This window comes from Sturnira hondurensis, unplaced genomic scaffold (genome assembly GCF_014824575.4).
Source record: "Sturnira hondurensis isolate 20B ecotype Veracruz unplaced genomic scaffold, ASM1482457v3 Scaffold0009719, whole genome shotgun sequence".
Taxonomy (NCBI): domain Eukaryota; kingdom Metazoa; phylum Chordata; class Mammalia; order Chiroptera; family Phyllostomidae; genus Sturnira; species Sturnira hondurensis.
The window spans coordinates 14416607-14440440 of NW_028082350.1; the positions used below are offsets into that span (position 1 = coordinate 14416607).

Sequence of the window (23834 nt, forward strand, 5' to 3'; positions counted from 1 at the left end):
GGCTGAGTCCAGGGCCGGGCCCAGCTCTGCCATGCACCCCTCAGGGGACCTAGGTGCATCATCGCTGTCTCTGAAGCCTGTTTCCGTACCTGCAGGATGGAGGTACCGACGTGAACTTCACGGAGCTGTTGGAAGCAATATCGAGATACACTCTGCCCTTGATTCTTAACATGGAATATAGGGTACAGGGAAGAAGAAAGCATTGTTTTAATTTAGATGCTTTTTACCTTCTCCCCTGTGACAATATTTCCATTGAAAAGAGACACAGCTTACATCATGAGTGGGAGCACAGAGCCGGCAGAGGCAGCAGATGGGAAAACAAGGGACAGGATGAGAAGACGCCAGGATGAGAGGGGACACTCATGTCTTTGTGCTCAGTGTCCTCCAGCTGAATGAAATACACACACGACTGGACGGGGTTGCGGACGACCTTTATCACCTCGTCACTGATGACAGTTTCCCACATCTTATTTAAGTCTTCGAATCTCTCATATTCAATTTTGCATCTATGAGACGACATCCCAAAGGGCAGGGATGCATTCTGCTCACCCACACGTCCCCTTGACTTAGCGCGTTGGATACAGGTCAAAAACAGCTTTGATTGGAGCCTCGGGCAGGAGCGCCCTCAGGGGTCACTTCCTCAAATGGTGCCTGTCAGGTGGTGAAGCAACTGGGACTCATCTTGAAACAGACTTGCGCAGAGGAAATGGGACCGCTCCACGCAAACCCTGGGGTCATTCAGACCGGAGGGCTGACACAATACAAAAAGGCACCGAGGCTGAAAACACAGCCCCAGCGAGGGGATCTGGGTTGCGCTTTGGTTCAATGGACATTCCCACCCAGCTCGAAAACAAGCTTTACAGGAAGAGGAACTGAGTCATTCACCTTGTCAGTCGCAATTCATGAAAAAATAAGCTCCCACATGCATTAAATACAACTATTCAAATGCAATATAAATATTTTTACAAAACCCCTTTAAAAAACAGTAGCAGCGAAAACAGCGAACACGTGTAAACAAAGCCACCAGTCACGGCCCTTCCTTCATGACCAACAGTCTGCACCCTGTGAACACATTAACCATACAATGGAGAGAAAATCAGCCCCCTTTCTTCTCAATACACAATCCTTGAGATCTAAAACAGTAACGGTATCCGCGGGGGGCGCACATCGGTGTCCACAAAGGCGCGTCGCGGTCGTTCTCGCTGTGCTCCGGGCATCACGTCGCCGCCGAGGGCAGACTTTCCGAAAGCCGTCTCCGGGCTGCAATGCGGGTGCAGCGCGGGCACTGGGAGGCCTGGAAACACTGCTTGTGGAAGCAAGCCCTGCACTCTGCAAGCAAGGAAGACGGCCATCAGCCCAGGGGACAGAGAGGGTCTGAGTGCAGAGGCTGGACTCTGGCAGAAAGAAGCCAGGCAGGTTGACGGGGGACTGTAAGGTCCCCAACGGGTCACGAGATGAGGGGACACTGCGGCTCTACCCCGGGGACATGAGGTGGAGCCCATTCTCCGGGAATGGCCCTAACGGGAGGGCACTGCGATGCTCAAGGTCAGGGCCCCTTGGTAGCACCAGTCTGTATGAGGGACTGACTGGTCCACATGGGGTTTAAACACTCACTGGCCCCTTATCTTCAATTCGAGACAACGTGGAAGGCCACTTGGCTTCAGAGCTGCCCAGGACACAGGCTGAGCCTTTACTCAACCACAGCTGGGTCAGCTTCCCAGCTGCTTGGCCCAGCTGCCTTCTCACCGTCCTGGGCGCGGAGCCCAAGGACACGCCCCAGGGGACCCTCTGTGCGCGAAGCCCTGCCTCCGAGTGTCCCTGCAGAGGAGCCCCCACTGTACCCCTGCCTAATGAGTCAGGGGAGACACCACTGGAGCCATCTAAGAGGAGGGCCCACCCACATCACAGACGGACGCAGATTTCCGGGCCAGACCTCTCCCGTGAAGCAGGTTAGAGAACACAGGGTGTCCTGGGGCACGGAGGCAGTGGGGCAGGCTCTGCCAGCCTCTCCTGGAAGCAGCCAGACAGCAGACGTTTTAGGTCCTGTGGGCCCTATGGTCTCCATGACAACTACTAGGCCTGGCCATTGCAATGCAAGAGAAGCCGGAGATGACCCTTCAGTGCTGGGCATGACCAGAATCTAATCACAAAATGGGGTGCTGGAGCTTGTCCTGAATCAGGGCTCAGGCAAATCAGGGTCTACATCCTCTACAAACCTGCACCAGGAGACATCGCGCTCTACCCCCGTCACAACCAAATACTCCTCCTCCCCGCACACCCAGAACTCAGTTAGCTCCAATTCCACCTATAAGCACACACACCAGCATCATTATCATTTAAATTCGTGTTGCTTAGCTATCTTGAAGCTGGAGTGAATTTCGTGCTTGTTATGAAACTCTTGTTAACTGTACACCTCATTAGGAAAGCAAGCTCCAAAGTTTACGTTGCTAATTTATTACGATACCTGAACATCTTCTACACGTTGCGGTCTGAAACGGGAAGATGACGGCCGCACTCCGGCAAAACTCGCAGATGAAGCCCTTCCCTTGACACAGCTGTGAGGGGCGACAGTGCACATCGTCATCGGTAAAGCTTCTCTGGAGGGAGAACCTGGGGCACCGTTTCTACAGGACTCTAAAGGCATCAGTTTTTACGGGTCTACGCTTCCAGCATCTGGAAGGAACAGGATGTTATGTTCCACAACGGATGGGTCAGAAGCACCCATGTGCGCCCATTCTGCATGGAGAAGTTTCACATCGAGCTGACTAGAGCAAGACCATGATTTTTTAAAGTATATTTTGTTGATTATGCTATTACAGTTGTCCCATTTCCCCACCTTTATTCCCCTTTGCCCTGCACACCCCCTCCCACCTGCCTTCCCCCTCTTTAGTTCATGTCCATGGGTCATACATATAAGTTCCTTGGCTTCCATATCTCCTATACTATTCTTAACCTCCCTCTGTTTATTTTCTACCTACCATTTACGCTACTTATTCTCTGCACCTTTCCCCTCCTTCCCCCCTCCCCCTCCTCCTCCCCTGCTGATAACCCTCCATGTGATCTCCAGTTCTGTGATTCTGTTCCTGTTCTAATGGTTTGCTTAGTTCGTTTTTGTTTTAGGTGTGGTTGTTAATAACTGTGAGTTTGTTGTCATTTTACGGTCCATATTTTTCATCTTCTTTTTCTTGGAAAAGTCCCTTTAACATTTCATATAATAAGGGCTTGGTGATGATGAACTCCTTTAACTTGACCTTATCTGGGAGTGTGTTTGTGTACATTCTAGGCCCCTGGGGGGTCTCTCCCACAGACTCTCCTGCGAGGCTGGGAGTTTTTCCTGCAGCCGCGTCAACCCCCACAGGTGTTTTCAGTCAAAGATTTGAGGCTTTGTTTTCCCCTTGCTGAAATCTGGGTTGCAGGTCTGTCTTGCTCCCCAGTTGTTCCTCCTGGTTTATCTGCACGCGGATGTAGGACCGCTCAGCCTGCTGGCCACTGCCTGGCAGCAAGTCCTCTCTGCCCAGCTGTCCATCTCTGCCCCTTGTGCTGGTCTGGGTGAGTGTTCTTCTTTACTCCTTGGTTGTCGGACATCCATACAGTTTGATTTTCTGGCAGTTCTGGTTGTTTTTTGCTTTTATATTTGTTGTTGTCCTTCTTTTGGTTGTGTGAGGAGGTACAGTATGTGTCCACCTATGCCTCCATCTTGGCCAGAAGTCCAAGACCGTGATTTTAAACACGGATTCTTAGTCTATCTGAGGTCCTGCGCCATCAAATGCCGAGTCGACGCTGCTGTGTTTGGTCTACCAGGGCAGATGGGAGTCGAGGTTGGCCCAAGCAGGGCTGGGCGCCCCAACTGAGAAATCGCTTGGCCCAGGTGTGCATCCCAGCCCTGCTACTTACCAGCAGGATGACCCTGGCCTGTGACTTTACCGCTGTGAACCTCATGTTTCCCATCTGGAAATAGCATTGCCAGCACTTCCGTCAGGGTTTATAAGGGTTAAACAATGTTCAGTGCAGGCCCTGAACACATGAGAGGCAGCTCAGGGACGCCCCCACTCCCCCCACTCATGAACCTTACCTCACAGTCCTCCACGTGGTCGAGAGCAGCTTTCAGAATGTCCTTGAGCGAGGGTGCCAGCAGCCCTTTCTTGACCTTGACCAGGTCTTCCAGGGAGAACAGGTAGAGCTCCTCCGTCAGGTGTCTGGGCACCTGCTCAAATGCTTTTAGTGCCCTGCCAGGGAGGAAACACCAAGGATTCGGGGACACACCCCACAGGGACTCAGGGACACACCCCACAGGGACTGGGGCAGCACTTAGGTTTTTAACTCAGATTGTTTAAACAGCCCCAAGAATAAGTTCACCTTACTCATCACTTTACATTTGGCAAGTTTGCTTTTGCAAGCCAAGCAATTAAAATGCCATAAATGCTGATTTCAAACAACGAAGCTGGAAGCGAAGCTGGAAGAGAAACACGCCTCTTGCAGCCTGCCCACGCACGCACGCGCCCAGCAACAGAAAACTGAATGTTACTTCAAGTCTCAGAAATGTGTCCTGGGATAAACAACTCACTGCCTTACTGATCCCAGCTCCACGTCCAGTCCAGCACTGACAGTTGTCCCAGGCACAAAAATGACTAATCACGAGCAGGCATGAAGCTTCCAAATCCTTGAGTTCAGGATGGGGCTTAGGACTTGGGTATCCAACTGTGGGCTTGTCATAGGCATTTGGCTGTCCCAAGAGCTTCTGAACCCGAGTGCAACATTCCCTAAACCCTCCTGGTCCCCTCCCGAATTCTCTAAACTGGGGAGCAGCATCACCACGCACTGCATTCCCAAGCCAGCCACTGTCTACACTGGACTGCCCTTCTAGCCAGAACAAACCACATTTAATGCTCCATCCAGCCTGAGGCGCTTGCTCACACTGCTTCCTCTTCCAGCTCAGCTTTTTCTCCAGAAGCCTTGGCTGCCCCCTCCTTGCCCCATTCCTCATGAACTACATGCTCCTCTGCACCCTCCGGGCTCTGTACACCATTATCAAACTCACGGTCCAGCCAGGAGCTGTTGGGCTGATTTTCTTCCTGAACTTTACATGAGTCCCATTGATATTGTAATGTGAAGCACGGGATGGATGTTTAAGAAACTGTAGTAGATGGGTAGAATTGTGGGTATTGGTACAGACAAAAAAACGAAGCATCTGAGGGGGAATTTACCTGTCACCCGATGCCACGAGGTCAACCTCAAGGCCAAGTAACTACAGGAGTCATGCTCCTCCCCAAGAGATTTCATTCCAAAGTAAAACATCATCATGATGTAAAGATCAGAAATGGAAAGAAGCCTTAAAAGAAAAGAACTTCAACCTATGCTCCTAGGACAACAAATAGTCTTAACTCCTTGAGTGACCTACTCTTTCCCCACTTAAAAATCTCTCTGTTAAAAAATCCATGCCTATACCTTTATGGGTGTGGCTTCCTGAAATGCCACTTCTAGAAGTTCATCCTAAGGACAGTCCTTTGGACGTGGGCAGAGATTCAGCTAAAACCTAGGTTTTTCAATTTTTAAAAAAATTTTTCAGTAACAGTTGACGTTCAATATCATGTGAGTTTCAGGTGTACAGCATAGTGGCGTATCTCCAGGATAAGTCTAGTTTGTTCATTTTTAGACTCCACAGATGAGTAAAATCATACGGTCTTTGTCCACCTCTGACTGACTCATTTCTCAGTATGGAGGTTCCTCAAAAAGTTAAAAGCAAACTTTCCATATGACCCAGCCATCCCACTTCCGGGTATTTATCTGGAGAAATCCAAACCGCCAATTTAAAAAGAGGTGGGCACCCTCTGTCCACTGCAGTACTATTTCCAATAGCCAGCCTATGGAAGCAACCCCAGTGCCCATCTGTAGACACCTGGACAGAGAAGCTGAGGTTCATATACTCAATGAAACACTACTCGGCCATAAAAAAGAATGAAATCTTAGCATTTGCAAAAACATGGATGGACTTAGGGGGTACTATTCTAAGTAACTAGTTTTTTAAATAGCAAAAGATTAGAAATATATTTAAATATCTATTAAATATTAAAACTCTATTAGGCCTAATATAAAAATATTAAAATCTATTTTAATATTAAGATATTTAAAATCTATTTGGCTAGAAATCTATTAGTAATAGGACAATAGTTAAATTATCACCACACCATAGTCTAGAATACCATATGGCCAATAAGGGTTGGACATGCCACTCTATCCAGGATTTTGAAAGAGCCATCGGTACCCCTTGCTCACAGAAAGGCTAGTCACAATTGCTACAAGGTGAAAGCAACCCCAGGTGGATGAACGAACAAAATGTGGTATGTATAATACATAAAATGTGGTATGTACAATACATACAATTGGCCTTAAAAAGGAAAGACATTCTGACACGTGGACAACTTGGGTGAAGCTGGAGAACATTATGCTGAGTGAAATAAGGCAGTCGTCAGATTTGTAGATATATAAAATAGATTGATTATTGTCACGGGTGCGGGGAGGAGGGGCTGAGGGTTAGTGTTCAATGACCACAGAGCTTCAGTTTTGGAAGATGAAAAGATTTCTGGGGATGGATAGGGGTGACGGTTGTACAACGATGAAAGTGTACTTAACCCCACTAACCGTATACTTAAACGTGGTTGCGAAGGAAAATTCTATGTTGTGTTTATTTTACCAAAATTTAAATGTAATAAAAAGGCCACTGGCTACAGAATCTTCATCCTTGCACCAATTTGCTTTTCTTAACAAAGTAAATGTACTCTTAGTGAGTCAGAGGGTTTAATAACTTCAAAGAGATAGTTTGTGTGCCCAAGGAGAGTTGGCCCTCTGTATCTGCAGGTTGGATTTAGCATCCAAAAATTCCACCAAGCCCTGATCAAAAATATTCAGAAATAAAAAACCCCAGAAAATTCCCAAAAGCAAGACTTGAATTTGCCATGTGCCAAGCCCTATGCTGAATTCCCATGAGTGAAGTGATGTATCAGTAGGCACACCCTGCTGTAGCCTATATACAAACACAGGTTCTATGTAAACACTACGCCATTTTATAAAAGGCATTTGAGCATTTGGGGATCCAGGGATGCCTGGAATCAGTCCCCCCCAGACACCAAGGGACAACTGCCCGGTGCTGAGAGGCTCTGTGTTTTGGAGGCAAGCAGAAAATCGGCAACGTGTGCAGGGTACGGGTCCTCCCAACTCACATGCCCAGACTGGCCCAGCCCACAGCGGTACCTTTCAGCAAATCGGCAGGTCTTCAGTAGCTTCTTGACATGAAATAGCTGCTCCTGGATTTCCTAAGGGAAGACACAGAACGGGGTTCTCGCAATGTGGCCAGAGACACGGAACACATTGACGTCAAACTGAGGTGTTACTTCTAGCCTTGAAACGTGGCAACTCGAGAACCCAAGCCTTGGAAACCCAGTCCACACAGCAGGGATTTGTGGCTGAGAGCAGATTCACAGATGGGCCGGGATGGACCCAGGTGTTGTGGACCCTGAAGTTCACACAACCTTGAAGACCTCTAAGAAACATACGTAATTCTGTATAAAAGAAAGAGGTCTGTGTTTCCAATAACAAAGAGGATCCCAAAGTGGAATGAGCCAGACACAGAGAGAAGAAAAACTGCCTGGTCTCCCTGGTGTGTGGAAGGTAAAAATGTTAACTTCATAGAAACAGAGACTTAAACACCGGTTCCCAGGGGCAGGGCGGGGGGGGGGTATGTGTGGGAAGTGGGGAGATAGGGTCATAGGGCACATAGTCGCCCTATGTGCAGTTCGGCAGTTAGGTCGACATCTGATGCACAGTGTCATGACTCTAGTTAACAGGGCATCGAACACCGGAAATTTCCCGGCAAAGGAGAGCTCATGTGCTCTCCCTATGCACGGTCACCACGTAAGTAGGTGGATATACAAACTAATAATCATTTCATGACGTGCTTCAAGCCATGCTGTACACTCAGACATATAGCACCTTTATTTTTATAAAATAATAAATTAAAAAGCACTGTATAAATGCATAACTGTGCATAAATATAAAATCTGGCATGCGCCTTTGCAACAGCCAGCGCAGGCCGGGGCCCAGAGGCATCAGCTCCATCCCCTGGACAGGGCCCCAAGCACGTCCCTCTGAGGGTCTGTCTGGATCAATCCCCGCTTGGCCCCTCCAAAAATCAGCTGCTCACCATGACGGCCTCCAGCTTCCTGGCCTTCGCACACAGGCTGCGGCTGACGTCCAGCACGTTGAAAAGGGGCTGGTGCCATATACTGTCCAGCAGCTGCTTGGAGAAGTTGCTGACGTAGTACTTCCGGAAGTCCCACCGGGCGAGGATGCGCGCGGGGATGCAGGACTCGGCGTAGCCGTGGCAGCAGTCGCAGAAGTACTTGCCCAGGTATTCGCAATACCGCAGCCGCTTCACAAACTCTGCGGAGGTGAGCACCGATCCGTGGGGGGCGCTGGAAACCCACCTTCGTGGCCCTGCCTCCGGTCCCACCCACGGGCCAGGCTCAGGTGGCGGCGGAAGCTATACTGCCCCTCATGGCAGCTGGGAAAGCCGGGCAGGGGTTGGAGGCCTTAAATCCTGGCCATGCATGAGGTTCGCTTTGGGGGTACAGTCATGGGGAAAGCGAAACCCTTCCAAACTACAGCCGGACTGTCACATCTCAAGACATTCTGGGTTGAAAAGCTGCTAGTGGCTTCTAGTGAAAGATGCTATATGTCCTCCCGTGCCCCAGGGGGCAGCCTCCATAAAACAACAACACTAAGGCTAAAAAACCCCGGCTTTCAACCACAGTTGTCCTCATCTTAGGAAAAAATAGGGGGCAAAAATTCTAGAACATTGCTTTCCAGCAGAATTTGGTGAGGATGGACATGTTCCCCACCTTGTGCTGTCCAGTGCAGTAGCTACTAGCCTCGTGAAGCTGTTCAGCACTCGAAAAGTAGCGAGGGTGGATGAAGAACTGGATTTTTAATTTATATTAATTTTAATTTGACATGAAGCAGCCACAGGGGCTAGTGGCTACCATACGGGAGAGTGCAGTTCAAGGATAGAGCCAACGAAAGAGAAATACTAGCTGAGTGCAATGGATGAGACTTGGTTGAGGCTTGGGAAGAAAAATGAGCTATCAATGACATCTTAAGGATATCAGCGAATGTGGACTAGTATTAGGCCGTGTCAGAGAAACGTTATTTTCTTTGGTGTGGTAACTGTTCATAACCCTATTGTTAGAACACACTCGGTATGAAGCATTATAATNAGCAGCCACAGGGGCTAGTGGCTACCATACGGGAGAGTGCAGTTCGAGGATAAAGCCAACGAAAGAGAAATACTAGCTGAGTGCAATGGATGAGACTTGGTTGAGGCTTGGGAAGAAAAATGAGCTATCAATGACATCTTAAGGATATCAGCGAATGTGGACTAGTATTAGGCCGTGTCAGAGAAACGTTATTTTCTTTGGTGTGGTAACTGTTCATAACCCTATTGTTAGAACACACTCGGTATGAAGCATTATAATAGCTGTCTGCTGCTCTCTTTTCAAATGTCCCTGTGTGTGTGAGGTTAGAGATGAGCAGCTAAATCAAAGGTGGAGCTCCGGACGGGACCCTGGGACAGATCAAGGTCATTCACGACATCTGCACAAAGCCTGTAGTAATTTAACGGGATGGCAACAGTGCTGATTTCTCGGATTTAATGATGACACTTGGATGATTATGGTGACACAGGGAAGCTGCGGGAAGGGTAAACGGCACATCTGCACTATTTTTACAACTCTCTGTGAGTCTAAAATTACCTCAAAATGAAACGGTGTTAAAATTACCCTAAGAACTATGGGGGTTTCACACGAAAAGTCCAGAATTGTTTGTCCGACTGACAATGCCTCTAGAGTCCATGGGCTGCCTGCCACCTGGCTCCTTTCATTCTCACCCTCTGGTGGCTCAGGTCTTCTTTGCAATAGTGCTTTGCACATGGTGGCTCATCCTCCACCCCCCCCACCCCCACTCCTCTGGGGCTAATCACTTCCGTGCAGAACTTCTCACTCCACCCACCCACCCACCCGTGGCCCAGACCAATTTCCCTTGCTGTAAATCCCGAGCACTCTCGACTTTCTCTTTGTGTGCCTCGTTCCTGATATTTACTTGGCTGATGACTATGTCTTCCTGTGGGCAGGCCCCGCAAGGGAGGGACCGTGGCTGTTGTATGCACCGTGCNGTCATTCACGACATCTGCACAAAGCCTGTAGTAATTTAATGGGATGGCAACAGTGCTGATTTCTCGGATTTAATGATGACACTTGGATGATTATGGTGACACAGGGAAGCTGCGGGAAGGGTAAATGGCACATCTGCACTATTTTTACAACTCTCTGTGAGTCTAAAATTACCTCAAAATGAAACGGTGTTAAAATTACCCTAAGACCTATGGGGGTTTCACACGAAAAGTCCAGAATTGTTTGTCCGACTGATAATGCCTCTAGAGTCCGTGGGCTGCCTGCCACCTGGCTCCTTTCATTCTCACCCTCTGGTGGCTCAGGTCTTCTTTGCAATAGTGCTTTGCACATGGTGGCTCATCCTCCACCCCCCCAACCCCCACTCCTCTGGGGCTAATCACTTCCGTGCAGAACTTCTCACTCCACCCACCCACCCACCCGTGGCCCAGACCAATTTCCCTTGCTGTAAATCCCGAGCACTCTCGACTTTCTCTTTGTGTGCCTCGTTCCTGATATTTACTTGGCTGATGACTATGTCTTCCTGTGGGCAGGCCCCGCAAGGGAGGGACCGTGGCTGTTGTATGCACCGTGCAGGCATACATGTCCGTGTCCGAGTGAATTTAGGGAAGTACTTGATGAGTCGGTGGAATCAGAGTCATCTGTTCCTAGTTTCTGACTCAGTATTACGGAGACGCCAGAGTGCAGGGGACCAAAGAGAGAGGGTCCCTGCTACACTGGGAAGACGAGGCATGTACGTACATTAGTCACAGCAGTGAGGCTGGTGGGCATCCTCATTGGCTGGGTGGAAGGAAGCCCAGAGAGATGTTTGTTCTTGGAGTGGAGGCCCCCAGAGTCGCTCTCCTCCAAGACTGCTTATCAGAGGTCCAGGGGGCCTCTTCCCCAGAGCCCCTCCTTCCCCATCTCCCTCAGGCCAGAACCGTGAACCCAGTGATTCCGGGTCCCAAGTGGGCGACCTGCATTTCCTAGGCCTCAGCCGGCCCAGGAATGATCCCCTCAGGTCCCTTGGCAAAGCCCCTCAGAGGGGTTTGGCTAGCTCCTTGGTAAGCTGTTCGATCCTTCAACAGATTTATCTTTGGGGGGACCAACTGTGTGCCGGGCACCTTGTTAGGAGCTGGGGTGAAAGCAACAAGTGAAACAGACAATGCGTCTGTCCTGGTGGGACTGAGAACCTAGGCGGGAGAAAGACGATAATGACACACACCGGAAACATCGGAGAGGGCACTTCAGGGGGACAAGTGCTGGGATAAAACAGAAGCAGGAAGGGTCATACAAGGCACACACGTTGGCAGTGGGCCAGGCGGGGAAAACGCCAGGGCCCCTGAGGGACAATACGAAGGAAGGAAGGAAGGAAGGAAGGCCGCCCTGGGGGTGGCTGGCATTCCAAGTCAGGATGAGCCTGCCACCTCTGAGGACTGGCAGGGAGGCCATGGGGTGGCAGCTGAGCGCCAGGTGGGGAGGCAACTAGCAGGGGGGTCTGAGGGGCCAGTCCCATCACCCCGGAGGTCCCAGCGGCCCCTTCAGGAAACAGAGGGCCATGGTACAAAGCTCGCAGACTGGCTCGTCACTGAAGGCCTCTCCGCACAATCAGCGCCCTGCCCACCCCTGCCAGTCCCTGCCCAGTCTCAGTGTCGTAAGCGGGCAGTCCATTTCCATACTTACTGGGTTCCACTGGAGTTCCACAGCCCGCACACAAAAAATTCTGGGCTGCAACCACGAGGTCCCTCCTGAGTACAGAAAACAGTAACAGTTGCATCTCAGAGAAGGCCGACGGAGCATATTTTACTGCTTGGAAAAATAAATTGATATCAAGGTATTCTTCTTGGCTTGGGCCCTTAATTTTTTCACTTTCACTTCTGAAAGAAATAGAATCATTCAATCGCTTTTTCTGGGTCAGTTAAAAGGCCCCTTCCACGAAAGTGGAGTCAGTACCACACAGAACACACCCACCAGGGGTCTTCAGGGACTCCCCACTGCGCAGGCGCAGGTTCAGGGAACAGGCACCAGGAGCAGATGCCCTTGGGAAGTTCACAGATGGTCCAAAGAAATTTAGATAAATGAGAGCTAATGTAAGACAAAACCATACAGCATTTCTGGTGGGAGACCATCTGGTGAAGTGTTTTTTCTGTTGAACTTTGTCACCATGCTTTCACCTGTGATTCAGAGATATGCAACAAGTTATACAGTTTTATTATAGTTTAGCGTCATCAAAAATGGCCATGGTAAAAGTATGCAGAACCCTACCCATGTGCCTTTTCGCTATGACAGGAGCTCTCCTCGAAATCAAGTTTCCTTAAAAAAAATGACTCATTGATTTTTATTTTCCATTGCATGGAAAAATACGAAGGACCAGTCTTTTAACATTATTGTGTATGATTTTTCAGGTTCAACATTAACCGGTTTGAAAAACCCCCTTCAAGCCTGTTTCAGTTGTGAGGCAATGTTCACAATTAAGGATTTGGAGTTAAATTCTCCACTTACCAAAACTCACAGAGTCCCCCAAAGCCCGTGATAAACAGGTGCCAAGAAAGATAAGAGAAAAACATGCCCAACTTAGCTTTTCCTACAAGACGTTTTTCCTTCAGTGTATTATTGTTTTCTTTCACCCACTTCCACAGAGTCGGGTGGGAACTGAGGCAGGTTAGGGACTTGGGCCCCGGGGAAGAAAAACAGTACCAGGCAGTGAAGACGCCAAGTTAAGACCGGGTGTCAGGAAGGAATGCGGAATAAGTGGACCACCGGAATGTTACCGCCCCTCCACTCCCTGCTCAGAAACACAGAGGTAGTGGTTTCGTCTCCCTTCTGACCACCTCCTTTCTCACAGGTGTCGGAACTACCGACCTGCATTCACAGGGGACCAAGGTTCGACCTGTCCATGGCCTCCCTAGGGTGGAGCCTGCTGTTGGCCCCAGCTCAGCACAGGCGGGCACGTAGTTACCGGGCAATTCAGCTGCAAAATGAACTCACCCCCCAAAAGCCTGCTTTGTCCCCAGCTTATACAAGTGGCCAAGCAGAGCCAGCCCCCCAAGCCTGTTCACAGGACCTTCTTGTCCTCTGTGCTGCCTCCCTTGCGTTGGGGCATAAAAGCTCAATAAAATCTGCCTGGAATCTCTCTAGGGTTTCCTCTCGATTTCTGTCTCGGGGACCCCAAGAACCCCAACGCGGGTAACAGAACCATCACAACTTGTTTAACTGGGTTGGCAGCCCACACAGCAACCCTACTCACTTAGGTGGTGGATGAACGTTAAATATGACTTGAAATCTGGGGGGTGCCCAGTCTTCCGTCCCTCTGATCCTCGACTTAAATTTAATTTCCTCTCCGAAATCCACACCGGATTCAAAGTCTTTTTGGACACGCTCTTCATTCACCACCTGCATAACACAGAGGGGAATTTAGAAACAACCTAAACAGGCCTGTTTGGGGAACTGGAATCAAATGTGTTTCCAACATTAAACTTTACCACGAAAAATTGAAACTGCTTTCAACTGGATGAAAGGACGGGACAAAAGCCTTTCACGCAGCCAAAGCCATTCACAGAAAAATTGCTTAAAACGCCATCTGGCTGACATCACTTTTCCTACTTTCTCGGTTCTTTCAGTTATTTCATTTGTTTCCAGACTTCAGATGACTGCAAGCAGGTCACTGTGACTGGGCAAGCTGTCCTGGATGGCAGAGGCCAGGCCCCTTTTCCTCAACGGGCCAGCAGATGCTGCCCGTCCGAACCCCTGGGGCCGGCAGACCCGCCCAGAACCAGCTCACTGTAAGATCACTCCCCTGCTCGGCTCCCCTTGGAACCGGGAAACTTCCCTGTTGTTATCCACACACTTGCAATTAGCATCCTGCAGGCTCTGTGATGGTGCCACTAACATTCAACCCTCATTTCCCAGGAAGATCAACACCTCCTCCCTCTCCCACGGACACACACATGCTGTCCAACCACAGCAAACACTCTGCTCGGGAGGCACCTCGCACCTGCACGGCACCTGTGCCAGCTGGGCCTTTGCCTCCTTCGCATCTCCAGAGTGCTTTTTGCCTACCTCTATTTTATTCACTCACTCACTCATTCATTCATTCATTTGTTTATATTGAATTTATTGGGATAAGGGGGCCTATTTCTCTTTTAGCCTTTGCACCAAGTTCTCTGTCCCCCACGAGTAGCACGAAGTCCAAGGGCAGAGTTCAACAGGGAACCAGACTTTTGAATGAGGCCACCTGGCCCTGGCCGGGTGGCTCAGCACCATCTGATGCACCAAAAAAAAAAAAAAAAAAGTCCCGGGGTTTGATTCCCAGTCAGGGCACATGCCGGGGTTGCAGGTTCAGCCTCCCTAGTCAGGGCGCGTACAGGAGGCAGCCCGATCCATGCTTCTCTCTGTCTGTCTCTTCTCTCTGTCTGGTCTCTCTCTGTCTCTCTCTCTCAAATCAGTACACAATATCCTCAGGTGAGGATAGAAAAAAAATGAGGCAGCCTGTGGCGTGACTCCTGTTCCACGCTGAGCAGCCCTGCTGGGGTCTGGGACTAGCACCTTAAAATAAACATGACAATAGCTTCTACCGCATAGAAGACATTTGAGGATGAAAGTGGGAATCGGGGAGCACAGTCCCTGGTACCTGATAAGTGCTCGATGGATTTGAGATTCTCCTGCCTTTGGAGCCCTCCCCCAACTCCCCCGGGTCGGAAGCGAATGGCAGGCGAGATGCGAGTTCAGGAGCTTCCCACGCAAAGCCGTTTACCCTGCTACGTACTACGGAGCCACCTGCCTTCAGGGACACTGCCAGCTGATGAGGAACGTCCGACAGCAGCCAGCCCCGCCGGAACACTTGGTACAATTCTCGGGCTATGAGCTCAGCAGAATTAAAGTTTGGCTCGTAAATTACACTGGAATGTAAGCAATGCAAAAAAAAGGAAAAATTAAAGCCTGTATTCATGAGGAGGATAAGTGTTTCTTTAGGTTTTGACTCTCCTCTCTCTCTCTGAAGACTCAGAGGGGGTGTCATGAGAGACCAGCACCAACCGTGGTTCCAACAGGGGTCTTTCTTCCTCACCGTGATCCCGCCTCACAGAGCGGCTATATTTACTTGGGGCAGGGGGTGGTTACGGAGACTGAGAGGCCTGGTGAAAAGAGCACTGGATGGAGAGTGAGCAGGCCTGAGTTCCAACCCCGTTGCTCTCGTTTCACAGCACTGGGCCCTGAGGCACACCCTAACCTCAGCTTCTCCGTCTATAAAGCAGGGCTTTACACCGCCCGCCGCCCACCCCCCCCTCCCCCCCGGCAGCCTATCCCTGAGGATGAAATAAGAATGTATCCCAGAGTCTTTCAAACACTGCAGGAACTTGAGTGGTGTTGCTTTCATGTCTACGTGGTAGCCCCTGTCATTGGAAGCTGCTGAACTTGGCCCGAGAGGTTCTCAGAGTGCAGAGCACCTCAGAGGTGGTGACCCTGGGGTCTACGTGTTGGAGGGGACACGCCAGAGAGATACGGTACCTCTTCGAGGGGCGGCAGGAACGTGCACAGGTTTCTGCGGGGTCACCACACTCTGCAAGCTCTGTGGGAAAATCAGGGAAAGAGCAGCCAGGTCACTGGGCCCGCTTCGCGGAATCACCGTCAGGGTTCTAAGAGGAACGCACAGGCAGCTCCCTGCATTTCAGAGAGAACCGCTTCTCCAGCACCTCCTCGCTCGGGGCTCTCTGGGGTGTCTATCGGGAGACTGGAGCTAGGNTCTTTCATGTCTACGTGGTAGCCCCTGTCATTGGAAGCTGCTGAATTTGGCCCAAGAGGTTCTCAGAGTGCAGAGCACCTCAAAGGTGGTGACCCTGGGGTCTACGTGTTGGAGGGGACACACCAGAGAGATACGGTACCTCTTTGAGGGGCGGCAGGAACGTGCACAGGTTTCTGCGGGGTCACCACACTCTGCAAGCTCTGTGGGAAAATCAGGGAAAGAGCAGCCAGGTCACTGGGCCCGCTTCGCGGAATCACCGTCAGGGTTCTAAGAGGAACGCACAGGCAGCCCCCTGCATTTCAGAGAGAACCGCTTCTCCAGCACCTCCTCGCTCGGGGCTCTCTGGGGTGTCTATCGGGAGACTGGAGCTAGGAACCAAGCTCGGGATTTCGAAACACACTCCTCTGAAACTTCAAAAGACTGGTGAGGTCAAACAAGCATCAGCCCATCAGGAGCATCTGCTTCCGCTCCCGTCCTGCATGTGAGCTGACAGGCTCTCTGCCAAGGTACTTGAAATGAAAGAACCTTTTCTTTTCTTTTTTCACATCAGGGACTGCTCCCATTTGGGGAGACGTTTCTTGGGATGGCTTTGTCCCCGTGGTGTTGCTCGTGAGGCACGTGGACTGCGGGGGGAGGGGGCAGGAGGGCGGTATCTGGTTACACTGGAGAAGCTCCTGCATCTTACCTACAATAACAAATCCTTCAAAGTCCCTTGTGCAGGCCTCCTCCGCAGTGTCACCGTCCCCCGGCGCCTGAGCCACTGGGCTGACCTGCAGCACAGCGCACCCTAGAGGCAGACAGGGAAGGGGCGTCATAGCAGGAAAAGGTGGACACAGATTGCCACGCCCGACTGTAGGAACTAGAGGAAAAAGTGGCTGGGAGGTTACTTTGAAAAGAATTTTAAAGTTCTGCTTCAAGAACTTTTTAAAAACGCAAGGAGCTATGTTTTGTCGTTCTTACGTTAGTGCGAGTATATAATTATTGTAAAACTGGACTCACGGAATCCACCTAGAAATGAATACAGTTGTCAGTGCCGGCTGGGTAGCTCCATTGGTTAGAGCATCGTCCCGATTAGCCAAGGTTGCCGGTTCGGTCCAGGTAAAGACCAGGAGGCTGCTGTGTGGCCCAGGTAGAAGGCAGGTGTAGGGAATGCATGGGGGGATGCCGCTATTTCTGAGAGGTGGGGACGGATTTGTGTGCTGGCTAGAAATGGGGGCACAGGGGAGCAGGGAGAGTCAGAGGTCGAGCTCGGCATGCTGGGACATGGACCGGCAGTCTCTCCTCCCCACGGGGGACCCCTGAGGGAGTGATGGAGCCGAGTGCATTCCCTGCCCCTGGTGCACCTCGCCGGCCACACAGCCCCCTGACCAGGACACCCCACCCGGTGTTCTTCCCAGTAACCCGGACTTGGGGCCCTGCGAGGCCAGGTTGAGCCTCGAGGCCCTGGCCGAGCAGGCAGGGAGATGCCAGACGAAACCGGGGCTCCCGTGTGGGTGGTGGGAGCAGCCAGGCTGAGGAAAAGCAGAAGGAAGCAACTGCATGCAGAGCAGCGGCTGATGAGAGGCCACAAAGCCCCAGAGCAGACGGAGGCCGGAGCTGCCCCCACACCAGTCAGTTTCCTATTTCCCACTGCTGGGGTTCAACGGGACGCTCCATACACTGTTTAAAATGCTTCCTTTTAATCTGAGCCAGGTAGTGTGTTCAACAGCACTTTGCTATTCCCCTGTTTCACGCCAGGCGTGTGCTACACATGTACCACTGGGACTGAGTTCCTCTCTCCTGAAAAGTTGGGTTTTGGGTTTGTTTGTTTTGTTTTGTTTTTTGCAGAAAGGGGCTGCGTGGGAGTGAGAGAGGACTAGCTCAGACGTGTTACGTTAGAGGCCCTGGAGGCCATCCAGGTGGCTGTGGTCCCCAGGGCCCGGCCACAGGGAGCACGCACTCAGAGGGGAGGTGCAGGACCAAAACCACAGCTTGGAGAGGCCCACAGACAGGAATGGTGGGAAGACGCTGCAGGGGACAGAGTCTCCAGGAAGTGGCTATCGGAAAAGGAGGTTCTGGGGCTCATGGGAAAAGATGGAGCTCATTAGGAGAAGGATGAGCCCTATCTTCAGTTCTCAGCATAGGGACCCCTGTCCCCCACAGGACGGCCACCTGGAACCCGTTCTGCTCTGCGCGCCAGCACCGTGCCAGCCCTGCCTGCCCCCCGGGGATCCCCATGGCTCCCTGGCTCCCCTGGCCTGTGCTCCTGCAGGGAGTGAGCCCACCCTGCCACCCGCTGATGCCCAGCACCCAGCACCCACAGGCTCCTTGATTGTGGGACGGATAAAAGAGGACGACTTGGAAAAGAAGGAGGAGCTAGGAGAATGCACGTGACAGAAAACGAAGGAAGAGGGGAAGGTCGCCACTGCCAAAAGGAAACGGAGGAGGAAGTCCAAGGGGGGCAACAAACACCAACACACACACCCATTTAACCGCTGAGTGGGGCCTGCTGATGGCTCCCAAGTTCAGTGGCAGAACTGGTGAGCATGGTGGAGGTTACTCAGACATTTTGGACAGAGGGTTTAAAGATGCACTTCCAGATTCAGCAACGGAGGTGGAAGCACGTGCAGACGACAGTGTAAAGCTGTCGCCGACTCGCCCGCTTGCCTTCACAGCCACTGTCCGAGGAAGTGGAAGACCCCGACTCCTGCTGTCTGCGGGTATAGAAGGCCACTTCAGAGCCACCGCCATCCTTCCCAGGTGACCCGCTGGCTGCGTCCAGGCTGCAGTTCTCCGGGTGCTGCCCACTCAGGAGGTCCCACTTCATTGTCTCCATGGCTGAGATAATCATGTCGGCGGCCTGGAAGTGCGCGTTTTCCTGTGGAACAGCGAGCATCAGTTAAAACACCAGCCCGGTCGGCTTCTTTCCACTGAGGTGTCTTAGAGTCAAAATCAGAAAGCTGTGTTTGAGGGGATTTAAGGTGTAGAAATAAAAATGTTCCTTCAACTGAATTATCATTGGTCACTGAGTAAAGTCTAACTCATGTCTTCCAGAGACATAAGGTTTAGCCCACTTTGATCGACAGACAACCCGCTGTGAACTCCTTGCAGGATAAAACCCGGGGCTGGAGGCGGCCCCAAAACTGACCTCACTCATCCATCGTGGCAGCCGTTCCACTGGGGCAGTGCAGGCTCTGCCTCGGAACCTTCTCAGCTTGGGGTCCCAGCAGCCCCCCCCCCCACCCATCACATGCTGGGGTGAAACCTACCAGCCTCGCCTCACCAAGTGAAATTGCCAAATTTATACCATGATAGCACTATCTAAAGGATTAACACTTGCTGTGGTGAAAAAAAAGAAGAAATATTCACCTTTTCTACATCAACAGGGAACATGAATGCTTCTGGGGAGAAGGAATTTAAGGAAACGCTTCTCCTACCCACTGGAACGGCACCTGCCAAGACAGCGAGTTATCAGAAATGGAGAATGAGAGGTCCAGAGATTATCTAAGAAAACAGTTCTAGGGAATGGCTTTTCAATGTTGCTTATTTATTTTTATTTTATCAGCACAATTCTAGGGTGCACAGGGTGACAAGAGGGTCAGGGCCAGCAGACATGGCCGTAGTGGCCATCGTTTCTACTAGAGGCTCTTGGAACGATGGCAGGGACACAGAAGAGCCGCCGGATGGAGGAGACCCACGAGGCGAAGAGGGCAGAGAGAGAAGAAGGAAACTACCTAAGGGAGGTGGGGGAACAGTCTAGAAACAGCCACGAGAATCACGGGATCCCCTCTCCGCCACACTGCCATTGACCCAAGACTTCCTGTTGGCAGAAGCAAAACAGCTGACGCCTGTCAGCATCGCTCTGTTGCTGACAGGGAGCCCCGGAAGACACCAGGGACTTCTCTCACGTGCTTCCTCGCGACAGCATTTAAGGCAGAACGTCTCTGTGAGAGCTAAGAGCTGGGCTGTCCCAACTGCTAAATGGGAGCAAAATGCTACCAGCATCCTGAGGATTTCACCGCACTCGGGGTGACAAACAGAGATGCCCGGGGGATCCCTCAAATCCCTGGCCTCATCTCCAAAACGCAGCTGCTCCACGGAAAACTGTGGACCTCTTGGCTTCAGAAGCCATCGGGCGTGGGCACACTTTTTCTGAAAGGGACGACTAAGTAGCACGTAGTGTAGGACCTGAGATCCATACGGCATGTGTTCCACCTACTGAGCTCTGCAGTGAGAGAGCAGGGCCAGGCAGCACGGACAGAGCTGCACTGGTAAAAGCAGGAGGCTGGCTGGGTTTGACCTGGTCATAGTTTTTGGACCCCGAACACGTAGAGAAGAGCAGGGAGTTGGATCAGACGGTGTGGGTTCCCGTCCCAGCAGGCCCCACGCCCGGGCCATGTGCCTGCATTTCAGTGCCTTCATCCCTTATGGGCGGGGGGGGGGGGTGCGATTCTCTATTATATTAGAGGCAGGAATGGATGTGAAAGTCCTCTGTCCGTGTGTGGATGTGATGCAGACGCAGGAACTGGGGACTGTCCCTGGCAGCCTTAGGACATGCTCAAGCGGTTTTCCCTGCCTTAGCCTGGGAGAAGAAACCTGCCGTTGCCGCTGGAGACACAACAGGCGTAGGAAAGCACCGTGTCCCAGTGGCCGAAGCCAGCTCGCCCCACCGCGGCCCCACACCGCAGACAGACAGAACCAGACCACTCCGTGTGTTTTTTAATCCCATGGAATGACTCCCTCCGCCACATTGAGGAGACACTCCCCAAAGATGGAGTGGCTTTTTAAAGGCCCTTAGCGAGGTTGCTGGGGTCGCTAGCTTTGGACCGGAGGGGCTGGGGTGCTTGTTTCCTACCGAGGCAAGGCCACTTCCTGTGCAGCGAGACAATGGAGGACTTGGGGTGGGGGTGTCCTGGGCCTGAAGATCGTCTTCTGTCACTGTCACTCCTCATGGGGGTGGTGGCTTGTGGGGGTGGGGGGTGCTATCCCTTTTCTCCATGTTCTCCTCCTTCTCCCCTAGGAGACAACCTAGTAGGAGGCTAGTCTTGTACTCAGCAACCCCTGAATTTGAAAATCCCTCTTTTCCTGAGAACCTTCCCAGCAGATGAGCAAAGAGAGAGAAAACAGGCCTGTACACAGAGTGTTTCATGTTGCTCCAATGTGGATCTTATCTCAAAGTTAGCCCATGAAAATCTCCTGTTCCTGAGTGATGAATAATAAAAGACTATCATCCTCTTTGACTTTTCAAAGTTTCCAACAGAACAAATAAACCCCATACCTTAGGAAGGGGGGGGGACCTGGTTTCTGCTAGTGAGAGACAACTATTCCGACACACACATACGCACACACCTACAGACCCACATACACGCAGGAAGGCAGGCAGTTTTTAAAATGGTTTCGGCAGAGAAAACATCATTGACCATCTGAGTAGGGTTCTAACAGAAATATAAATGAACGCAAAGCATGCATATAGCCCAGCGAATATTTAAAAATAAAATAAGCATGCTACAAATTAGAACAAGAACAATGGCTAATCTATGGACTCTGGCATTTGCATGGATGACCTCCTTTTAGGGATTTCGGTATTTCAGAAATATGTGCACTATTACCTTTAATAAAAATAAAATCTGAGAAAGGTTTTGTCCTGCCTTTGGGGAATTGTGGCTGCTGTTTTTACACCTCACTCTTTTCTCCTCATGCTCTGCCCAGGTCGACATAACAGGTGACAGGAGTCCAGCTCCTAGTAAGCGCTGGGGTGCCGCAGAACACCTGCCGCAAACACCTGCCGCCAGCGTGGTGGATTGAGAGTGTTTCCAGTGCTCTCCCTTGCAGACGGTTTAAAAATCAGGAGGTTCCTGAAGGCACACACCCGCTCAAGGTGGCAGGTGGCAGTGGTGACCAACTAGGTTGAGCTAAAGTGGCATTTCCCTGCAGCCGCCGAGGGAGAAAGGAAATGCTTAATGCCAGCGGCTGCGACGGCCCAGGCGGCGGGCCAAAGACGGTGTTAGCTGGGCTAAGGGACAGACTCAGGGTCAAAGGGAAACCCACGGCCCCTTTCTCTCCCGAGGAGACAGGGAGACAGGCTTTCGGCCTTGGGACCATGCTGAGGCAGGTGTGTGAAGGCGCAGGCGTGAGGGAAGCCCCCAACTGACTGACGTTACCTGCACTGGTGGGAGCTGGCAGGTGAGGAGGCTGGAGACACAGGCTGCCAGGTTCAGAACGCGGGGAAGCAGCTGACACCGTGCAGCTTGGAAACAGAGACCTCCGAGGATGAGGACAGCCTCCTGGGAGCACGGCCAGCTCTCGAGGTGAGACAAAGGCAGATCCGCTGCTCTGCTCGCCCGAGCTGCCCGCGTAGCCCACGGTGTTTTTCCACAGTGATGTCTCCACCACGGGGCTCTCCAGAGGACGAGGGGACGCGCCCAAGGGAGAGGCGGCACCCCTCACAACGAGGCTGCCACCACTTCCCACTGTTGGCACCTGGAGGGGCAGATCCTGCCCCTGCGCACCCTGGGGATTAATCCAGGCAGCTCTGTGCCTTGTGAACTTGATGTCTGCTTGGCAAGGCAGGTGGCCAGTGTCCAGGAGGCTGGGTGACCCATCCCTGTCACCAGAGACATCGCCGACCCCTTCCAAGGGGTCCACAGCAGAATCCCGCTGGCCCGAAGACTGTGACACCATCTTCGCAGGCTCAGGGCAGATGAGTCCGCTGTCCTAGCAGATCGGGGCCTGGGACTCACCACGTGGCAGCAGGAGGGCTGGGGAGATTGACTGCAGTGAGCGAGACCCGGTCAAGATAAAGAAGGGCTCCATCCCATGTTTAACTTCAAATTTCTTTGAGGATAAAAAAATAAAATGAAATGAAAAGTTTGTACTTTGCCCAAAACAACACAGTAAATCCATTTGGATTTATAAGTCCAAAAAAAGTAGTCATAAACTAGCAGCAAACATACAGGGTAAAAATTTTCTATTTTCAAAGCACGAAACTCATAGGAGATTGCTTTTGTTGAAAGCACGGAGTTGTATAAGGGTACTATTGACAAAAATGCAAAACATCTATATGTTAATCCAATAAAGTTACATGTCCAACCCAAAATGGGAGTATTATCTTAAAGTTAGGACACATTCTCCCAGTTTCTTATTTTTGTTTAATTTGTGTTTATATTTCAGCAAAATAGACCATAGCACACAAGACTAAGGATAATCAGTACCACTAAAAACTTTGTTTCAGGTCATTTATGTTAGCTTATAGTACTTACTTCTATTACAATAGCAATATTATGATTAGCTTATACTACCTAAAGAACACTGTAAGTCTAGAATCTAAATCTAGAACCTAAAAAAACAGCCGGCTCACTTTAAGCTCGGTTTTTACCTTTCGTAAACGTCAGGAGCTCCACAAAGGAGAAGCGCTCTGGAATGACAGGCCCACACAGTGTCTTTCTACTGCTGCCCCACTGTCCGTGACGCTGGAAAGCTCCAAGCAGCGACAGCAAGGCCAGAGAGGGGAGAGCCTGGAGCCAGGAGCAGTGAGCTCTGTGACTTCAGCCTAAGTAAAGGGCGGGCGCACAGGCAGGGGCCAGGGTGGAAGTGTGGAGGCAGCTCCGGGGCGTTCGGCACCATCATTATGTAGGTGGACGGCTGCCGCGGCTGCCACCGGGATCTGTGTCTGACCTCCCCTTGAACTCTGGGCTCGCATGTCTTCCTGCCTATTCGACATACGTCCAGCAGGCATCGCATCATGACACATCCAGATCTGACACTGATGTCCCCAAACCTGTTCCTCCCCAGTTTGCCTCGTCTCAGAAAACACACTTTCCAAGAGCTGACGTTACAAAACACAGGAGGCACCTCTGATCCTATACTCCCTTATCTTCAACCTGTTAGCAAGTTTATTT

At 51.2% G+C, this 23834-nt stretch overlaps 1 protein-coding gene across 1 annotated transcript; it reads right to left on the bottom strand.

The window, feature by feature from the left end:
* Positions 1-1120: 1120 nt before the first annotated feature.
* RUBCNL (rubicon like autophagy enhancer) lies at positions 1121-23462 on the bottom strand. The gene is made up of 13 exons (XM_037057622.1): positions 22098-23462; positions 19306-19388; positions 18604-18814; positions 16643-16744; positions 16097-16157; positions 14983-15115; positions 13465-13610; positions 11901-11965; positions 8198-8436; positions 7249-7310; positions 4073-4226; positions 2465-2555; positions 1121-1329 (listed from the first exon to the last, which is right to left on the bottom strand). The coding sequence occupies exons 1-13, from the start codon at positions 22615-22617 to the stop codon at positions 1217-1219; spliced, it is 1980 nt and encodes a 659-aa protein (XP_036913517.1). The 5' UTR covers positions 22618-23462; the 3' UTR covers positions 1121-1216.
* Between the last annotated feature and the right edge of the window lie 372 nt (positions 23463-23834).